The following is a 19,037-nucleotide window of genomic DNA, read 5'->3' as shown; positions in this document are numbered from 1 at the left end:
ATGATACTTTCAATTCTATATAACAACAAGAGGGAATCTTCAATAGCCGCGGCATTTGAAATTCTTTTAGGCAGGATCAGAGTAAATTAATCTATGAGTCTTTATTCCTTTTTATTAGCTATATTTTTGTGCGCCAGCAATACCAAGCGTGGGGAGCGTGTATACCCGATTTTATTTTATTACTCATCAGAAACTCTACCAACCTACCCTCAAATTGAAATTATTTTAGGAACGATTAGAATAAATTAATCTATGAGACCTTGGGCGTGATCAAATACATCAATCGAAAGGGTTTGACTTCCTGAGTCCAAAACTGTAATTAGATCTGAAATCGGTCAAGAGATGACGGAGCTATGAACTAAAAGTTTGCACTTGTAAAAAAAAAAAAAACTCGGAGCCATTTTATGAGCCGTTATGCCGTGACTTAAAATGTATGAGATGCATTGTTGAGTTGTGAGAGCAATGTACAACAAACCACTTCCTAGCCTTAGTACTGCATTACCAATTTTGATATATAACGATAAATATAAGCGGAAACCTATCAAATGTTGAGCTTTGGATATATAATTTTGCACATTATAAAAAGTTACCGACCAATTATATATACTACCATTGTCTTTTATTAAAAAGAAACTAAATAAATACAAACTTTAGGAGTTTGAGGGGAAAAAACTACAAAAGACATATTATATTGAGTAGGAAAACTCAGATCCGCTATTAATTCAAAAAAGTTACAAGTAACTTACAAATTTTAAAATTATTTTATGCATAGCGATACTATATTTACAATAAAATAACTTGCCAAATATCTACTATCATAATACATTTTTGTTCCACTCAATATTCCACTTCAGTATGGAAAAGTTTTACACACCTGTGTGAATTCCTATTCGAAGCTTGAGCTGTTCGTTCGTCCTGTGACGTATACTGAACGACATAACAGCACTTAGCAAAGCTAACGACATCCGAGCTATTTCTCGAGCATGGAAGTTGCCGTTACGAACAGGTAACCCTGATACAACCATGTAGGCGTCACCTATTGTTTCTACCTGAAAATTTAAAAAGACATTATGGTAACTTCGGTTAATAACGGATATGCAATAATGATGATTCTGTAATGTTAATCTATTTATGTTCAGAAAAATATGGGACTTTTCTTTATCATATACCGGATTTCAATAAATTACATCCTATACAAGATAGTATGAATAGAACATTAACCACCCTCTGTGACAAGATAATTCCAAGATCTGTACTGCTTTTGAGCAGTACTCAGCTCTCAAGAACAGTCTTCAACCATCCTGCACGTATTTCTGGTATAGCACTTTGTGCCTCTCTTTTTTTTTTTTGTCTTAGCAGTAACGTTCTGCATAGCTAATACTTCTAGACAATTGATGCACTTAAAGCAGCTGTACACAGCTGTATTCGAAATAGCACACCTGAATCTTTACCAAAGTGTCTTGAAGAACGATGGTGAAAATGCATCGAACTTCGAAAGGGAAATATGAAGTGATCTCTAGCTGGTCTCATAAGCAGCCCCTCTGATGCCTATATTTTGATCATAAACTAACACAATCCTTCTACAGAAAATGAAATCTTTCTGAACACAACTGGTAATACATTCGTGGTGCAAGTATAGATGAATTGCAGATAACCGAATGAAGTAAAAGCTATCTGTATACAAATACACTAAAAAAAGAATTATCTCTATACACCAGACAAACTAACTTTAGGATCACTCGAGATAAATGATATCCCAAGATTCTTACTGAAAAAAAATTGGAGCATACAAATTTGGAAAATTAATATATTTCTGCGTAACTAATAAAGTACAGAGATCGATAATGAACATGCTACTTCTGAAAAAAAATAAAACTAAATGGTTGAATGAGAGTAAAAATACCGCACACAAACAATTAAATGGTTGAATGAGAGTAAGAATACCGCACACAAACAACTAAATGGTTGAATGAGAGTAAGAATACCATCACAAACAACTAAATGGTTGCATGAGAGTAAGAATACCACACACAAACAACTAAATGGTTGAATGAGAGTAAAAATCCATCCACAAACAACTAAATGGTTGCATGAGAGTAAGAATACCACACACAAACAACTAAATGGTTGAATGAGAGTAAGAATACCACACACAAACAACTAAATCGGGGCTGCCAATCATGAACTCTCGGATTCACAATTTGAGCATAGCACACTGACCGCAAGGCCACATCCAGCGCTGATGTAATCAGACTGTTGGTACTAGAAATTACGTGTTCGACTTGTGATCTTGACCAATATGTACGTAGAACGGACAACATGTCATCGTTAGAAAACAAAAGAGATTCGTTGAGAAATAAATTTACAATCCCTAGTTGTTTAGTTCATTTAGTTGTTTGTGTGTGGTATTCTTTCTCTCATGCAACCATTTAGTTGTTTGTGGATGGTATTCTTACTCTCATTCAACCATTTAGTTGTTTGTGGATGGTATTCTTACTCTCATTCAACCATTTAATTGTTTGTGTGTGGTATTTTTACTCTCATTCAACCTGCCGCAAAATCGCGTTCTGCACCTTGGGGCCGTGGATGCGCTGTAAAAGTGACGGTCAAAATCCTACTATTCGGTCAGACAAAAGTAAGCCAAGGGTCGGCAGTGGGTGTTGTTGACTAAGTGGCCTTCTATCTAGTTTGTCATATCAAACTTAGGTGGGGCTGTGCAAATATGGCCTATTCCGAAACAATGTACCTGATTACTCGTACTTTCGGTTTGATTACAGAGATTTGAGTTAATATGTGACGTGACTTTAATGTTAGACCTACGAATATTGGTTACAAAGTGCACTCATGAGATCTTATAAATTTGGTTCAAATTAATGAATAAAAGTTAGGTATGTGTATTTTTTTTTAACGCAAACATACAAACGCAATGATCAAGATACATGTTCTGTCAATTAAGTTGTGTACGTAGGTAAAAGAGTTTTACTATTATTATAAGTATTCGTTACGAATGGTTTTAACTAGGACTCACAGGTGTCTGTATCTTTACTTCTTAGAATAATTTTATCTATTCTATGACATATATTCACAATGTTAAGTCAAACATATCTTATTGGTATATTATTAATGGCTACTACGTATAGGTTATACATTTAATAGCTGAGTCATATTGTTACTGCAAATATAATAATTAGCCTATGTTAATTTCAAGTTTAAAAATCTTATGTGCTCCCTCTTATATCTAAGTTTGGGATGCTCCAACATGAAAATCATCCAATCAGTTAGAAAGCTCAGTAAAAAATGATAACACTAACCTTGTGACAAATAGGTAGTTTTGGATTATAAAAAGAAGTGTCTTACTAGCAATAAGCACCCGCTTGGGGCACGAGACGTATACAAATCAGTCTGGAATATCATAATCTTGTAATTTCACCATCTACCCTTTCAGAAATAAAGATTTGAAATACGTTCATCTAAATATTTAAATATTTCGGGCACTAAATAAAAGATATTTTTGTGTATATTCACAATATTGTTGGTTTGTTGTAACATTTAATCCATTGATAATATGTTATAATATTATTATGCTATAAGTTTTATAAACATTTGTATATGTTTGACTTATTGTATTATACTACTTTTAAAATAGAAAGTATAGTTTTAAAAAACACGTAGGATCACAAAGAAACATTGAAAACTAAGAAAAAAGAAAACTCCGAATTCGAGTGCTTCTTTTAGGGTTTTCTTTTTTTCATTAACTTAAAATGACCAAGGATATTTATCTGCAATAATTCAAAAGATAATAGTCATTATTCTCTAACTGTTTGATCTATGAGCAATAAATTGTGTACATTGTAAGGCAAGTTTGAGTTGTGAGTCGGTAGAAAATAGATGATAAAATAAAGTATCTAAATAAAACTAGGGAAAGTGACGAACATTCATCTAAGTATAAGGTACCAACAACCTATGAAAATTACTTCCATAAAATAAAACTAGGGAAAATGACGAACATTCATCTAAGTATAAGGTACCAACAACCTATGAAAATTTCTTCCATAAAATAAAACTAGGGAAAATGACGAACATTCATCTAAGTATAAGATACCAACAACCTATGAAAATTACTTCCATAAAATAAAACTAGGGAAAGTAACGAACATTCATCTAAGTATAAGGTGCCAACAACCTATGAAAAGTACTTCCAAAATGACGACTTTTTAAACATATAACAATATTTTGACTAGCAACTAACCGTGTATCACTGTACAGGGTATGGATAATCGGTTCTCTAAAGGGAAAAATTGTTCAAACTTTATCAGTAAATCCTAAGCTAACTCAATACAGATGGGGCGATGTTCAATATTCTATAACGAAATATTAAAAATTTGAGATATTACATTTCTTAATGCAAGAAAATCCGTGTATATTACGACCATTGTATGTGTTGTATCTACGTGTTGTAATAAATTATGTTTGATATATAAATTACATTTTATTGGAATTTATCCTGGACATTGAGATTTGACGTCTAAAGTTATCTGCTATGTGTCCACCACAGAAACAGAGCCCCAGTTTTAGCGTTTAAACCCTCAAGCTAACCGCTGAGCCACTTGTTGAGCTATTATCTTCTATAGTCACCTCTAAGAACCGACTTTTGTCATTGGCAAAGGGCATGTCCAGTTATCTGTTGTCTGTAAGTTAGTAGGAAATGGAAGATAAAATCTTTTGAATATCAGAGACATTAACATAATATCATTTGTTTAAAGGGGATGCCATATTTATTATTTTTATTTGAATAATACACAAAGGGATGTCACATTTATTGTTGATTTCAATAATACACAACGGGATGTCATATTTGTTGTTGATTTCAATAATACACAAAGCAGTTTCTTGTGTTTTTGATACACGTGGGTGATTCTTATCATTGAGTTATGTTTTTTATGGTGTTATGTTAGTTCATATTTATTGGTAACTTCATTTTTTGTATTTGTCTCAATAAATTTTCCACGTTTGATCCACGTGGGTCCCGAATCAGTATTATTCATATTTGTAATAGATAAGGCAACGCAAGAAAAAAAGAAGAAAAAAAAAGCTTGCCTTGTAAACGTCGAAGTTCTCGATGATGGAGTCAAAACAGGTGTACAAATCGTTCAATAGGTCTACAATCTGCATGGAATATGTAAAAAGCAGAATATATATGCATCTCTGTAATTAAAAGAACACGGTGGATATTGTTTATCATAATTAAGATAAGAAACTAAAGATAAAGTACCCAAATACTCTGTGATAACTATTCACAATTTAAGCGTTAATAAAAGAGAGCTTCCAAAGCCCAGTAGACCCAAAGGACTTGATTTTATTGTTTACATTGAGATTAGGTATATGGTAAAAACACCTCCTACATTTTATTTAACATTCATAAATATATTAATCAAATAATACAAATATAGTTTCTGGTTTAACTTGTCTGAATACACAATCTATAGACTTACAGAAACTACCATCCTGCGAAAATATTTTAACACACTAAACTTTCACTGCATTCAATCTTAAATGTTAATTATCGGGAAAGGCTAACTGCTACGTCCAGATGTTAAATAATACAGTTATAAATACCGACCTGTTGTAAAATTCATGCTTTTAAATAATCAACTTTAATAATAGATCTGAAGTGAAATTTGAGCTTTTAAATGTCACAACTTTAATTACAGACATGATGTAAAATTCGTGCTTTTAAATAATACAACTTTAATTACAGACATGGTGTAAAATTCGTGGTTTTAAATAATACAACTTTAATTACAGACATGGTGTAAAATTCGTGCTTTTAAATAATACAACTTTAATTACAGACATGGTGTAAAATTTGTGCTTTTAAATAATACAACTTTAATTATAGATCTGATGTAAAATCTGTGCTTTTAAATAATACAACTTTAATTACAGACAGTATTTAAAATTTGTGCTTTAAAATAATCAACTTTAATTATAGCTCTGATTTGAAATTCGTGCTTTTAAATAATACAACTTTAATTACAGACATGGTGCTAAATTCGTTTTTTTTAATATTACAACTTTAATTACAAACCTGGTGTAAAATTCGTGCTTTTAAATGATACAACTTTAATTACAGACGTGATGTAAAATTCGTGCTTTTAAATAAAAGCTAAAAGTACTAACATTAGCAGCAAAGTGTTCAAAGAATTAGAAACACTATAAGAAAACTAAGCGTTTTCAAATTCCTGTGTATAATTGATATGATAGATTAAAATCTATTATTCCATACATTAAAAAGTAGTGATTTTACAACTAGTGAAAAGCTTTGTGAAAAGGGAAAAGAAATAAAGCATTTTTATGCGGACTCAACACCTCATGGTCTTTTATATATATTAAGGATAATTTAAAAATATATTAATACTTTATCATTAAGGCAAAATATTGTATAGGTTGAGAGAATCGGGAATAAAATGTTTACATAATTTGTACAATCAAATATGATCCGTAGGTGACATAATGTAAACCATAAGAAATCACGCACGTGGATACTAGCTCTGCGTAGGTTTTTATTTACAATGTTATGTTGGATTTTAGCTGTAAAACATTAATTTTGTTGGTCTAACGTTTTGTCTGTTTGAAGTGGGCGATTTGAGAACTGCTTAATGTGATAACGACACTTCGACTCACCTGCATGGGAGTGCTTTCAGCAGAAAGAGCTGTAAAGCCAACAATATCACTAAAATAGATGGTGACGCTGTCGAAAGCTTCTGCGGTTACAGATTCTCCTCGAATAAGTTGACTGGCGACAGACCTGTAGTTGGCGAAATGTATTTTCTAAATGCATTGCTATATTAAATAAATATGATAATTTATCAGCTGGTTGTACTTAATTACCTCTGATTTTCACGTTTGAGGGATCGTGAAAAGCAAAAAACAAACAAAAAGTGAAAATAATCCAAATACTCTAATTTATGTCATAATGAACCAATATAGCTAAAATATTCCTTTAGATTTTCTATTTGCTAAATTATCTCACATTTAATTGTTAATTACAAGAAGTTGTTCATAGGCATGCTCCCTGCATATTTTTCCATTCCACTACTCATTTTATTAAAACATATTCATTTTCAGCCCAATTAAAGTTGCCAAAGCCTTGTTCCAGCATCAAAAATTTTTGAATGTTCAAAACCTATTGAAATTTGTAATTTTGTAATTATTACCATTTATATTTTAGTTAAAATATTGTGAAAAGTTGCATTGCTTTTATTGGATTTTTAAATTTTTATTCCAGATGTTTTACTGTAGTATATAAATTGTGAAAGTATAATATGAATTTACTACCATAATATTCAATGAATCTTGTTTATTCAGATTGTTTGATGAACAATGGATCGGCCTGTTTTGAGGAAAGGTCAGGATATATGATTAGTGGAAAAACATGTACCTGAACTCTCAGCTTCCAGAAATCCTATAAAGGGAGATGTCCTACGGCTGATCTTCTATTTAAGAGATGGACCAATGCAGCAAAAAACAAAAACAAACACTCCAACTTTAACGGTACAGTTGCAGACAGAGTCATACTTGACATTCAAAACCAATGGGACAAAGTAGGAATAGCTAGCGACTCAACAAAAAGACAAAGTCAAAGCTGAGATTTTAAATCTATATTTATGATGGTTACATTGCAGAAGAGAAAAGGGTTTAAATCAAATGAAGCGAAGGGAAAATTGTTGATTGAAGAACTACAAAACTACTTTTTCTTTTCATACCAAGATGCTCAGAAGAAAATAAAAATTGACCGATTCTGAAATCAGGAACAGAAAAAAAAGAGATTTACAAAATCAGAAGAAGGTGTCTTTAGGGTCAGAAGACAAAGCATACATCAAGAAAATAGAAAACATAATTACGAGAGAGAATCCTCATTTGACGATAAAAATAACTGAAGAACAAAAGCAAAGTCATGCAGCAACTGTCAGCATAAATCCAGAAAATCCCACTTCCGAGCCATTAAGTTTCAAAAACAGTCTAGATACACAATCTGAAGACGAAGATTTTAAATGCCCATTTTACTCTGATGCTAGGCCTAAGAACACTGTATCCATGCGAAAAGGAACCGTTACCTTGGAGCTTCCAAGCAATCCATTCAGAAGTCCAAAAATTTCAACAATGGCATATCGTTTAAGTTTTACTGCAAGTTATAGAACATCATTCATGGCTGCAATCGTTTCAGAAGGTGGTACTGATGTGGATAATGTGATTCTTTCTAAATCAAGTACAAGAACTGCAGCAAAAAATTCGAATAGAGGGTGCCATTGCTTCGAAAGCCTCACTTACTCCACCGAAGTCTACAACATTGCACTGGGACGGAAAAAATTGTCCCAGAAGATATGAAGAGACTGGGAGTTCTTGTAGCAGGAATGCCAGACCACAAAAAGGGAAAATTGCTGAGTATTGCAGATATTCCAGATGGAACTGGTACAACCCAGGCTAACACAAGCCATGCTCTCGTACTTCAGTGGAAAGTATAAACTCTATTGTTGGACTTTTTCGATACTAATAGCTTTTCGATTTTGGACTTTTTCGATACGAACGCTTCAAACTCTGGATGAAAGAGTGGCGATTGTGTGCAGCTAGAAATTTTACTTAACAAGAATTTTTTTTTAGTTTTCTTGCCGTCATCACATCACGGAAAGAATTTTGTGTGCAGTTTGGCAGGAATTATTTGGTACAAAATCCAGTCCGGACAGCCCTGAGTTCAAAGAGTTTAATATATCTTGGGGAACTCTTGAGGAGCGATCAACTTTTAAGACGCTGCATATCTCTGATCGTCGACTTAAACGTCAACGGAAAAATTAATATCAACTTTCTCCGAAAAAGATTGACTTTATCTGAAGCTCCCTTCGAAAGACTTTCTGCCTCGCGATGCTTATCGATAATCTGCCTAGTCGTTGTTGATTCTCCTAGGATAAACCTCACCTCGTGGACTGCACTGACTACAGCCTGGTGCGCAGAATCATGCCCGTTGGATGGCAACTGTGATTTACAGTGCTAAGATGTACACATACCCTAAAAAAATTCTGAATTGTTGTTTTATGTGATGTCTGATTGTCTGGAGCATTTTGTAGTGTGACTTTTAGGTTATTATGAAACCCACTGATTAAATTGAATAGTGATTACAGAACATATGATATTTCTATATGCATTAGTATTTTTGCTATATACATATAGCAAATAGGCAAACAGCGAACAATTTAAAATTATCCCTTTTCTTGTGGCAAAGCTTTCAGTTATCCTTTAGATCCCAAACATGATTCTGGTCACTTAGAATGATCAATGTGTGTACTTCTTAACTTTGAAATTTTCGGAGTACCCAATTGTAGTTACATCTTTATGATGATGAAAAGTAGAAAACTTTTATCGTAACTCTTTAGAAAGTGTTATTGGAATTAATTAAATAACTCCTCACAAAGTAGATATCATTTGGGGCCTGGTGGTTGGGTCGCGAGTTCGAATCCTCGTCACTGATTATGCTCCTTCTATACGGTTGCCACCTGAGCCAGCCACCAGGGTGTAAAACTTTTTGCCTTACAAAAATTACCGACCGACCCCAGACTAGTTGGAAGTAAGGTCGTTATAGAAAAGAAGATGTAAAGACCCATAGTTTCTTTAGTTATTTTATATACTTTCCCCAAGAATGAAGCGCGTGAGTAGAAGAAAATCGATAAACCCATTAAACAGGGACGAAAGTAATGTTTACGGTGAGTTTTTGTTGTTGTTAACACAAATAAAATATATACAAAGTTTTTAGTAACGATTAAAACAGCGATTACTAAATTCACCTTAGAAACTGAAGGCATTATATAGCTCTCTGTCTAGCTGTTTTAATAATAGGCAATGCGATCGCATGATTAATCGTTTGTGTTCCCACAAAACTTTTCTATTTAACTTAAACGTATTATTTTTATAGATACCCACTTCAATGCACATTAAAAGCTAAGAAATCCCCATTCGAACGCACATGATCACGTAAATATCCCTTAGTTACTCTGTTTTGAAACACTTATTGGTTGACGATTAATCACTTCACACCTATCAACCCCCCCCACCCCCCCGAGGCTCAGCGGTAAGTCAAAGGGTTTATAAAGCTAAAAAAAAAGGGGGGGAAGAAGATGAAAACATTTCATTTTATAAAGTACATTTTGAAGTTCATTAACAAGAAAGATACAGCGGACAAAAACCTGCTTATACTAAATATAATCAATCATACAGATCAAATTTTGCTATACTGAATTTCTTAATAATTAGGATTATTTTGTCAAACAAAGTACGCATTTATAGCATGAGTAACAAACAGTTGACTCTGGGTTAATATGTCCAAATGGATTTCTGGTGTGGTTATCATATTGAACTATCTCACATGTCCAAATGGATTGCTGGTGTGGTTATCATATTGAACTATCTCACATGTCCAAATGGATTGCTGGTGTGGTTATCATATTGAACTATCTCACTAGCTTTACATAAACTTTAACCACTTGCTATGAATTTCTGCTGAAATTTTATAATTGCATTCAAATTTTAAAAAGTAAATTAAATTTAAACTCTAAAAAAATCTAACATTGAAACTCTAGAAAAGTAAGTAAATGACATACGAATTTCTGTTTACTCTCTATAATTGCATTCCAACTCTAAAAAAGTAAAGCAAGTTTAAACTCTAAAAAGTAATTAATTCAATCTCTAAAAAAAATTAATAAAATTCAAACTCTAGAGAAGTAAGTAAATGGTATACATATATTAAATGAATAGGTTAAGAAAGTGTTGACATTACAGTTCTAAAAAAGTTCGTGCTTTATAGCTTCATTTTACGTTTTGATAGTTCAGCACTAAAGCTGCAAGTTGCTTAAAGCTTTAAACTATAGATCAAAGTGTAGTAATAGCATTAGATCATCTGAAAAATCTATGATTATGAATCTCTTACCGAAGTAAAAGCTGGTAGAGTAGATTCTAACAACATTTGATCATCTGAACAATCTATGATTATGACTCTCTTACTGAAGTAAAAGCTGGTAGAGTAGATTCTAACAACATTAGATCATCTGAAAAATCTATGATTATGAATCTCTTACCGAAGTAAAAGCTGGTAGAGTAGATTCTAACAACATTTGATCATCTGAACAATCTATGATTATGACTCTCTTACCGAAATAAAAGCTGGTAGAGTAGATTCTAACAACATTAGATCATCTGAACAATCTATGGTTATGACTCTCTTACCGAAGTAAAAGCTGGTACAGTAGATTCTAACAACATTTGATCATCTGAACAATCTATGATTATGAATCCCTTACCGAGGTAAAAGCTGGTAGAGTAGGTCTTCAGCTTTACGTTTTTCTTCTAGATAATCTGCTGTTCTTTCTTCAACTAGTGTCTCCAGGTTGTTGGCGTACTGTTCCATTCTTGACAACAAGTTGTCCAGAATATTTCCACTATCATTGTCTCTTAGTAGAAACAAGAAAAAATATAGCAGGTACTCAAAGACAGATTGATTTACTACAAACGTTTATTTTTTACTTCATTTAGCTTTAATTAATTTATTAAAGCTACTTTACTTATTCTTCACACCTTATATTAGCTATCTTTAGACACCATTATATGGCTTTCATAATTTTTTACAGCGTTCTGAAAGGAAAATGTTCACAAAATTCTGAAAAACTGTGAAAGTATTAGTGCTAAATACATTTTATTATAAAAAAATCAAGCAAATCTATTTCAAAGCGGGTTTAGATACTCGTGGTGGGCCCATGTGTATCTTTGCACTTAACAACAAATAAACAAACTATTTCAAACCAGTGCCAATTAACATAGCCCAATTTTATGTTCAACATAAAAAACAAAAATAATTTGGTTGAAGTAGATTATCCTTTCAGACTTTCAAAACAAAGATGTCGAGTTATCGATCTGTGGTTGAAATATTTACTAATTTAAAACTTAATCAGTAATATCTCATTATTTTCTGTCACTTCCAGTGAAAGCAGAAAGTAAGTTCGTTTCTGTTTTAAACAATAACAACTATTATACAAGTGAGAAAAAAAACAATAACTAAAACTTGAAATATTTATTACTGTAGGATATCAGAAGAACATGAAAAAACAACAGAGAACTGCCCTTGAATTGATTTAATAAATTAATAAGGTGTTAATTTGGGGTTTTCACTTTGAATAAAATACTATTGACGTTACTTGTTGTTGATAAGTTTCAAGCATTGAACTTTTATATGATTATTTTTACTTCATTGACTGTTTTGTTTTCACAATGGAGTCTACTGACTTTACGCGAAACCGACATGAAGCATGACAGTAAATAATCCAATGTGAATTGAAACCAAAACACTCTCGACACCGACATGTAGAAAGACAGTAAATCATCCAATGTGGATTGAAATCAAAACAATTTCGACATCGACATGTAGAATGACAGTGAATTATCCAATGTAGATCGAAACCAAAACACTCTCGACACCGACATGTAGAAAGACAGTGAATCATCCAATATCAGTCAAAAGCAAAGGAAGCATTTTATAGTTATTAAGCGTGAAAATAAATTATAGATAATGAAATTGGAATTGTCTTTATTTGATTTTAGATTAATGGATATTTTTTTAGTTACTAATAACCGATTCAAGATATGTAAAAAAGACATTAATGTCTAGCATAGTAATTATTGTTACTTTTTAATGAAATTTATAGCTATTATATACGATTTAAAATCATTTATTTAGCTTAACGTGGCTTGGCATTTATTATGCTCGGACTGTGAATCCATTGATTCATGGTTCACATCCCGATACCACAACGCGCTTCATAGATGTGTTATAAAAGCAACTATTAAGTCCCACTATTCAGTCAGACAAGAATCGCTCAAGAGACAGGGGTGGGTGCTGTTTAATAGCTGCATTCCCTCTAGTTTATGAGATAAAAAATATATATCCTTTTATGTAGATTTATGCAAACATTTTGAAATGGTTTATTTTATTAAAGTGCCCCTAGTGACTCAGTGGAAAGTCTGAAGACTTACATCCCTAAAAACCGGGTTTCGATACCCGTGGTGGGCAGAGCACAGATAGCCCTTTATGCTTAAAAATACAAACAATAAAATAACTTTTAGTACATTGTTTAACATTGAAGTTAAAAATATTTTATGGTTTGATAATACCAATAAGCTAATTTCAGTCTCTTTTTTTTATCACTATAAATATGAGAATAAATTGAGTTGTTTAATCCAACATTCACTTGAAGCCTATACAAGAATGCATTTTCTTATTTAAATCTTGAAAATAAAGTCTTATTGTTCAAGATTTTCGTTTGGTGTTTTAGTCCACTTACTCTCTAAAATTTGTTTAAAAGTTTTAAACTGTAGGGTTTATCCCATAATAATAACCAATATTTACTTATTTAACTTCCGAATGACCGACTTCAAAGCTTGAAATTCAGGTCGTTCTGAGGGATCTTCTGACCAGCATCTTCTGATCATCTCAACTACTTTTTCATCACATCTTTCTTCATCTAAAAAAGGTCGAAATGGAGGATTTTGTCCGTTCTTCACGTTTTCTACAATTTCTGGAAATGAAAAATAATTCATTGATTAGTAAAGTAATAATTGTTGGATACAAAAATATTTGCCCAATTTTATCTCTTTTATTTTATTTTCTCCTTATAATGGCAATATTGTTGTTAAATTTCACGAAAAGCTACTCAATGACTACCTGCACTAGTCTTTCCTAATATAGAAATGATAGACTAGAAGGAAGGCAGCTAGTTAACGCCACCCATCGCCAACTCTTGGGCTATTTTTACCAACGAATAGTGGGATTGACCGTCACGTTATAACGCTCCCACGGCTGAAAGGGCGAGCATGTTCGGTGATGGGATTCGAATTCGCGAGTTACAGGCTACAAGTCGAGCACCCTAAGTACCACGTCGTACCAGGCTCTATGTAATGTTGTAATATAACACATTTAAATTGAGTATTTGTATATTCACTTTCAGTACTAAATAAGCATACAAGAGATTTTGTACATTAAGATTAACATTGAATTAATTTTACTTCTTCTAAATAATTTTCCTTGGTTTGGTATGTCTTCTCTCATAATTGTATAAGCGTTTGCCAAATTTTAAATTGCGATTTCTTTACCATGTTTACCTGTGTATCGTTTCAATGCGTGTCTACCTGCACGCAAGGAATACATTAAAATACATAGTTATATATCTTTAATATATCTCATAAAACTTCTACATATAATCTAACTTTAAATAACTGTTTCACGCAACCATGTTTATAGGTATATATAAATAAATGTAACGTTTTAAAGAAAGGGCGAGGTAGGTGTTCAGCAAGAAAAGCAACATACAGTTACTGCTGGTCGTAATTTCGGAATTCGAGGGATGTTGTTTGTAGAAAGGAATTGAGAATTGGTTAAGTTAGAGCGAGGCAGAAATAAACTTTTTGAGTGTATCCAAATAAAATCCTCTACAAAACTAAGGTACAATCCGTTTTTGATATTAAGGTCAATATTTAAACAAAATCTATGGACGATAGAAAAGTTTCATCAGTTGGAGTTATCCAAACAAGTTCATCTACAATACCAAAGTAAACAGTTTTGTTAGTATCTGAGAAAATACAATTTGATGATATGTAAATAACTTATAAAATAACTCATAAAATATGCTTTTTTGTCCATCTCTCTATGCCAATGTTCTCCAAGATATTCAATTAAAGTAATCGTATGCTATCGAAATGACATATCTTCCTGTATCCAAACACAATTATATGGAAGAATCCTAATATAAAAACAAGAAATGGTGTACATAACGAAACAATTTTGGTAATACCTAAAAAAGCGAATACTTATTCTTATCAACGTACTGACTGAATAGATAAAATGGTATAGTATTTTAATCGAAGTTTGAGTAGAATTAGAAAAATTAAATAAACAAAAAAGGTCGAGTAACCTGGAAAGTTTAAATCAAAATATGTGATGATGTTTCAAGTAATGTACTGTGGTTTAATTCGTTTTTGCCCCCCAGTGGCACAGCGGTATGTCTGTGGTCTTACAGCGCAAGAAACCGGGTTTCGATACCCGTGGTGGGCAGAGTACAGATAGCCCATTGTTAAGGTTTGTGCTTAACTTCAAACAATTAATTCGTTTTTAAAAATAATATAAGTGTGAGTATATCTTTGTAATATTGGATTGGACATCTTTCGCCCAGACTGTAGTTCATTCGTTGAGGATTATGTTTGAATTGGTGAATAAAATTCAGCAGAGAATTTCGTTGGCGAATATAGCTTTGAAATTGATCGCAAAGATACGCAACTGTATTGAGATTAGGTGATTGTGCTGGTCAAATAAAATGACCAAAGACCTTCTCACATTCTTCGAACACTTTGGGACAAGAAGAAGTTAGTGGATTGTTGTATCATTGTTTTCAAATATATATACTTTGCCCATCATAGTGTGAATGCAACACTGCAGAGTGGCCATGATCGCAACAAAGTATTGGCACATTCTGGGCTTTATTCGCCCTTTTAAGAGAATGAGATGCCCCAAACATTACCTACAGCACAATCTTCACACCACTAAACCAGCAGCTTGCAGGGTCACGTGACTCCATATTTTTTATGGTCAGCATACAAAGAACTGAAAAACGACTAATAAGTCCGATCACTCGTCTCCAGCCGTCCAATGTCAACAGTTTCAGCTCCAAGCACCATGGAGCCGTACTTTATTGTTTCAACTTGAGAACATTTTTCTTTTTCAAGTTGCTTGTTGGCTGTCAGATGATAGGTTTTGTAAAGTTCGGTGGACAAAGCAAACGTGACTTTCTGATTTGGATATCCAAAACGGTTTTAATATGACATACCCAGTCCTCTTTAGAATTAGCTTCAATTTATAAATTACTTTTGAGTTCTGATTAGTTAGTTTGCTTTTCGTCAATGATGATAATAGAATTTTTTTCATGTAGTAACGAAAAAAATATTTATTTTTTGTACTAAAGGTTTTTAGTAACAGCACCTTGGTAAAAATATATGAGACTAAGTAATCTCTAAACTGTAACCTGGTATATATATATTAATCACTTTCTGGGTTACGATTCTTTATATTAGCAAGAAATGTTTCTTGAAATACCAGTAGGTAATATATATGTGCCCCCAGTGGCTCAGCGGTAACTCTGCAGGCTTCGAGTCGGGCTTCGATACCCATGGTGAGCACAGCACAGTTAGTCCATTGCGTAGCTTTGCGCTTAACAAACCAACCACTTCTTAAGTGTTTTTTTTTACCTGATTGTACTTACATTTTAAACTTAACTGCGAAATACACAAAGTTCAAAACGTTTATTTTAATACTATCCACTTTAAAGAATCCCTAATCCTTTTTTAACTTATTATGTCCTCACGAAAAGTTCCGTATTTATCAAAAAAGCTAAAAGGAATTTCTTTACAGTGTTCTCATATAAGAAGCTCAATATAAAATCACATTTTATGTCAGAGTATGTAAAAGCCAGTCCTTTTTTTACAATAATCCCACGTCCAACATATTAAATTCGATCAATCAGTCGCAATGAACAAAGAAATTATGTCGTTGTAATATAAATACGAAGATTCTTATGATTTTGCCCTGAATTAAATGAATTTAGTTCAACTCGAAAGCCCTCTGTTTTGTAGGATGCAACTTACTTAAAATGTATGGAAGTCAGCTAAAGCTCCTGTACATCAAATGTGCTTTGAAAGCTGAATTTTAAATTAAATGGCTAAGAATGTAAATAGGAAAAAATAACAGGAAACAAATCAGCATTATTTTAAGGTATTGCTTTTCTTTTCGTTTGATAAAAACCATTTTTAGATAGCAGCTCAATCTAAAACAGCATAGAACATTAGCATATTAATCGAATATACAGTAAATGGAAATATTGAAACTTAAAAGGTTCTAAGCGTTGGTGTAATTTTGTTTTGTTAGAAGCACTTCCAAGGTGAAATTTCTGCATTTCAAGTCCGTAGGTTAATTCCCACTATTTGTTCCGATAAGAGTAGTCCAAGAGTTAGCGTTGGGTACTGGTAATTGACTATCTTCTTTTCCTATAGGGCCCCGCAGTAAGTTAGAGGTAAGTCTTAAGACTTATAATGATAAAAACCGGGTTTCGATACCCGTGATGGGCACAGCACAAGTTGGTTCTTTGTGTAGCTTTGCCATTAACAACAACAACAAAAAAACAACCTTTCCTGTAGCCTATGAGTTCGAAATTAAGGACAGACATACGTAAGTAGCCCTTCGTGTAGGCTTGGTGAAAACTTCTGAAACAAACAAACAAACTAATGATAGCTAACTTTTCTGATTGTATATGTAATTAACTATAAACATAAACGAACATTTTCTAAAACCTTAGTAGTTTGTTATATGCTTTAAAAAATTAGTGCTTAAGTTTCCTTTTGTTAGAAAAGCGGATATTTTCCGTTGGTCTCTAACAAATGATTCGAACATTTAAAAGAGCGTTTTGTAGACATAAAAGGTCTAAAAACTGTATATCACTCGCCAAACAGAGCATTTCTCCAGCATGCTAACATGTGTAAGTTCAAGGAATAAACACGAAGGTTTTCTTAACTAACAAAAGAAAAAGTAAATATTATTATATAAGAACAGAGACTAGTTCCAACATTAATAAAATGACAAGTCGTTGCTTTTTTTTTTAAACAAATGATCTAATGTGTCAATGACGTTCTAAACAGAGAAGAAAAATAATTCCCCACGTCACAACTACGTACAGTTTTACCCATAATAATGATAAAATTATTATTGCGATTTAATAAAGTGGTTATCTAATAATCGGAATGTATCAACTGTATTGATAAAATCTCTTCCAAAATCTGCCAAATGTTATCAGTTTTAGTCTTCCTGGCATCTCTAATGCACCAACTTTTCAAGTTGCTTTAAAACATTTTTCCGAAACAGCCTGATATCAATACAAACAGCTTTGTAAAATTCAATACTAGACTTATTGTCTTTTATCTTTCACGCCAACAGTGAATATACTCCTGCGGTATATCTGTGGACTTACAACGCTGGAAATTGAGTTTCGATACCCGTGTTGGCCAGAGCACACATAGCCCTTTATGTAGCTTTGTGCTTAACTACAAACAAATAAAGCCAACAGCAGAAAACAACGACTACTTTAAACTGTGTGTAAGGAGTTACGATTATTGTTACTGTAGCCTTCGTCAACTGCTGTTGTATATTTTACAGGAAATCTTGGGTGACACGAAACAATGCGCTAAGAACAAACATTCATCTGATCATTTTACTTACAGCGTCAAAATACCCGGAGAAAGTTGCGGGAAACTGGAGGTTCGCATCATTCTCCTTAGAATACTATAATCTCTTGCCATTAACGTAAGAAAACCAGCTCTTAATAGGAAGTCAAACACAACGCATTACTATTACTACATCTTAAATTAGCCCTAGTGTACCTGGATAATGTCATTGTGTTTGCAGCAACATTTGATGAGGAAATGTCCCGGCTAGAGGAAGTATTCAAGCGTTTGAAAGCATCAAGCCTCAAACTTCATCCCAAGAAATGCTACTTGTTCCAGAAAGAGGTGCTTTACTTGGGTCACATTGTAAGTGAGCATGGTGTGCGAACTGATCCTGACAAGGTGAAAGCAGTGCGTGATTGGTCAACACTAGACAATGTGGGAGAGTTAAGAAGTTTCTTGGGACTCTGTATCTATTACCGGAAGTTTGTGAAGGACTTTGCAATTGTAGCTGCTCCACTACATGATTTGACAAAAAAAAGGCCAGAAGTTCGAATGGACAGTTTCTTGTCAGCATGCTTTCAAGACATTGAAAGAAAAATTGGCCTCAGCTCCACTTTTAAAGCTTCCAAATCCCTCACTGCCGTACATACTGGATTGTGATGCTAGTAATGTCGGAATTGGAGGACTGTTGTCGCAAAAAATGGGCGAAAACGAACATGTGGTGGCCTACTTCAGTA

At 33.1% G+C, this 19,037-nt stretch overlaps 1 protein-coding gene across 1 annotated transcript in view; it reads right to left on the bottom strand.

Moving 5' to 3' along the window:
• LOC106467522 (atrial natriuretic peptide receptor 1-like) overlaps positions 1-19,037 on the bottom strand; it is a gene marked incomplete at its 5' end in the record, with an annotated part of 105,955 nt that overhangs the window by 8,081 nt on the left and 78,837 nt on the right. The window contains 5 exons of the mRNA XM_013927885.2: positions 875-1,049; positions 5,098-5,166; positions 6,685-6,808; positions 11,346-11,495; positions 13,445-13,613. Of these exons, the coding sequence (XP_013783339.1) occupies positions 875-1,049; positions 5,098-5,166; positions 6,685-6,808; positions 11,346-11,495; positions 13,445-13,613 (687 nt within the window). The remainder of the gene's footprint in view (positions 1-874; positions 1,050-5,097; positions 5,167-6,684; positions 6,809-11,345; positions 11,496-13,444; positions 13,614-19,037) is intronic.

This window comes from Limulus polyphemus, unplaced genomic scaffold (assembly GCF_000517525.1).
Source record: "Limulus polyphemus unplaced genomic scaffold, Limulus_polyphemus-2.1.2 Scaffold2644, whole genome shotgun sequence".
In the NCBI taxonomy this organism is placed as follows: Eukaryota; Metazoa; Arthropoda; class Merostomata; order Xiphosura; family Limulidae; genus Limulus; species Limulus polyphemus.
The sequence above is the reverse complement of the archived record's forward strand: the minus strand, read 5'-3'. Positions and strand labels throughout refer to the sequence as shown.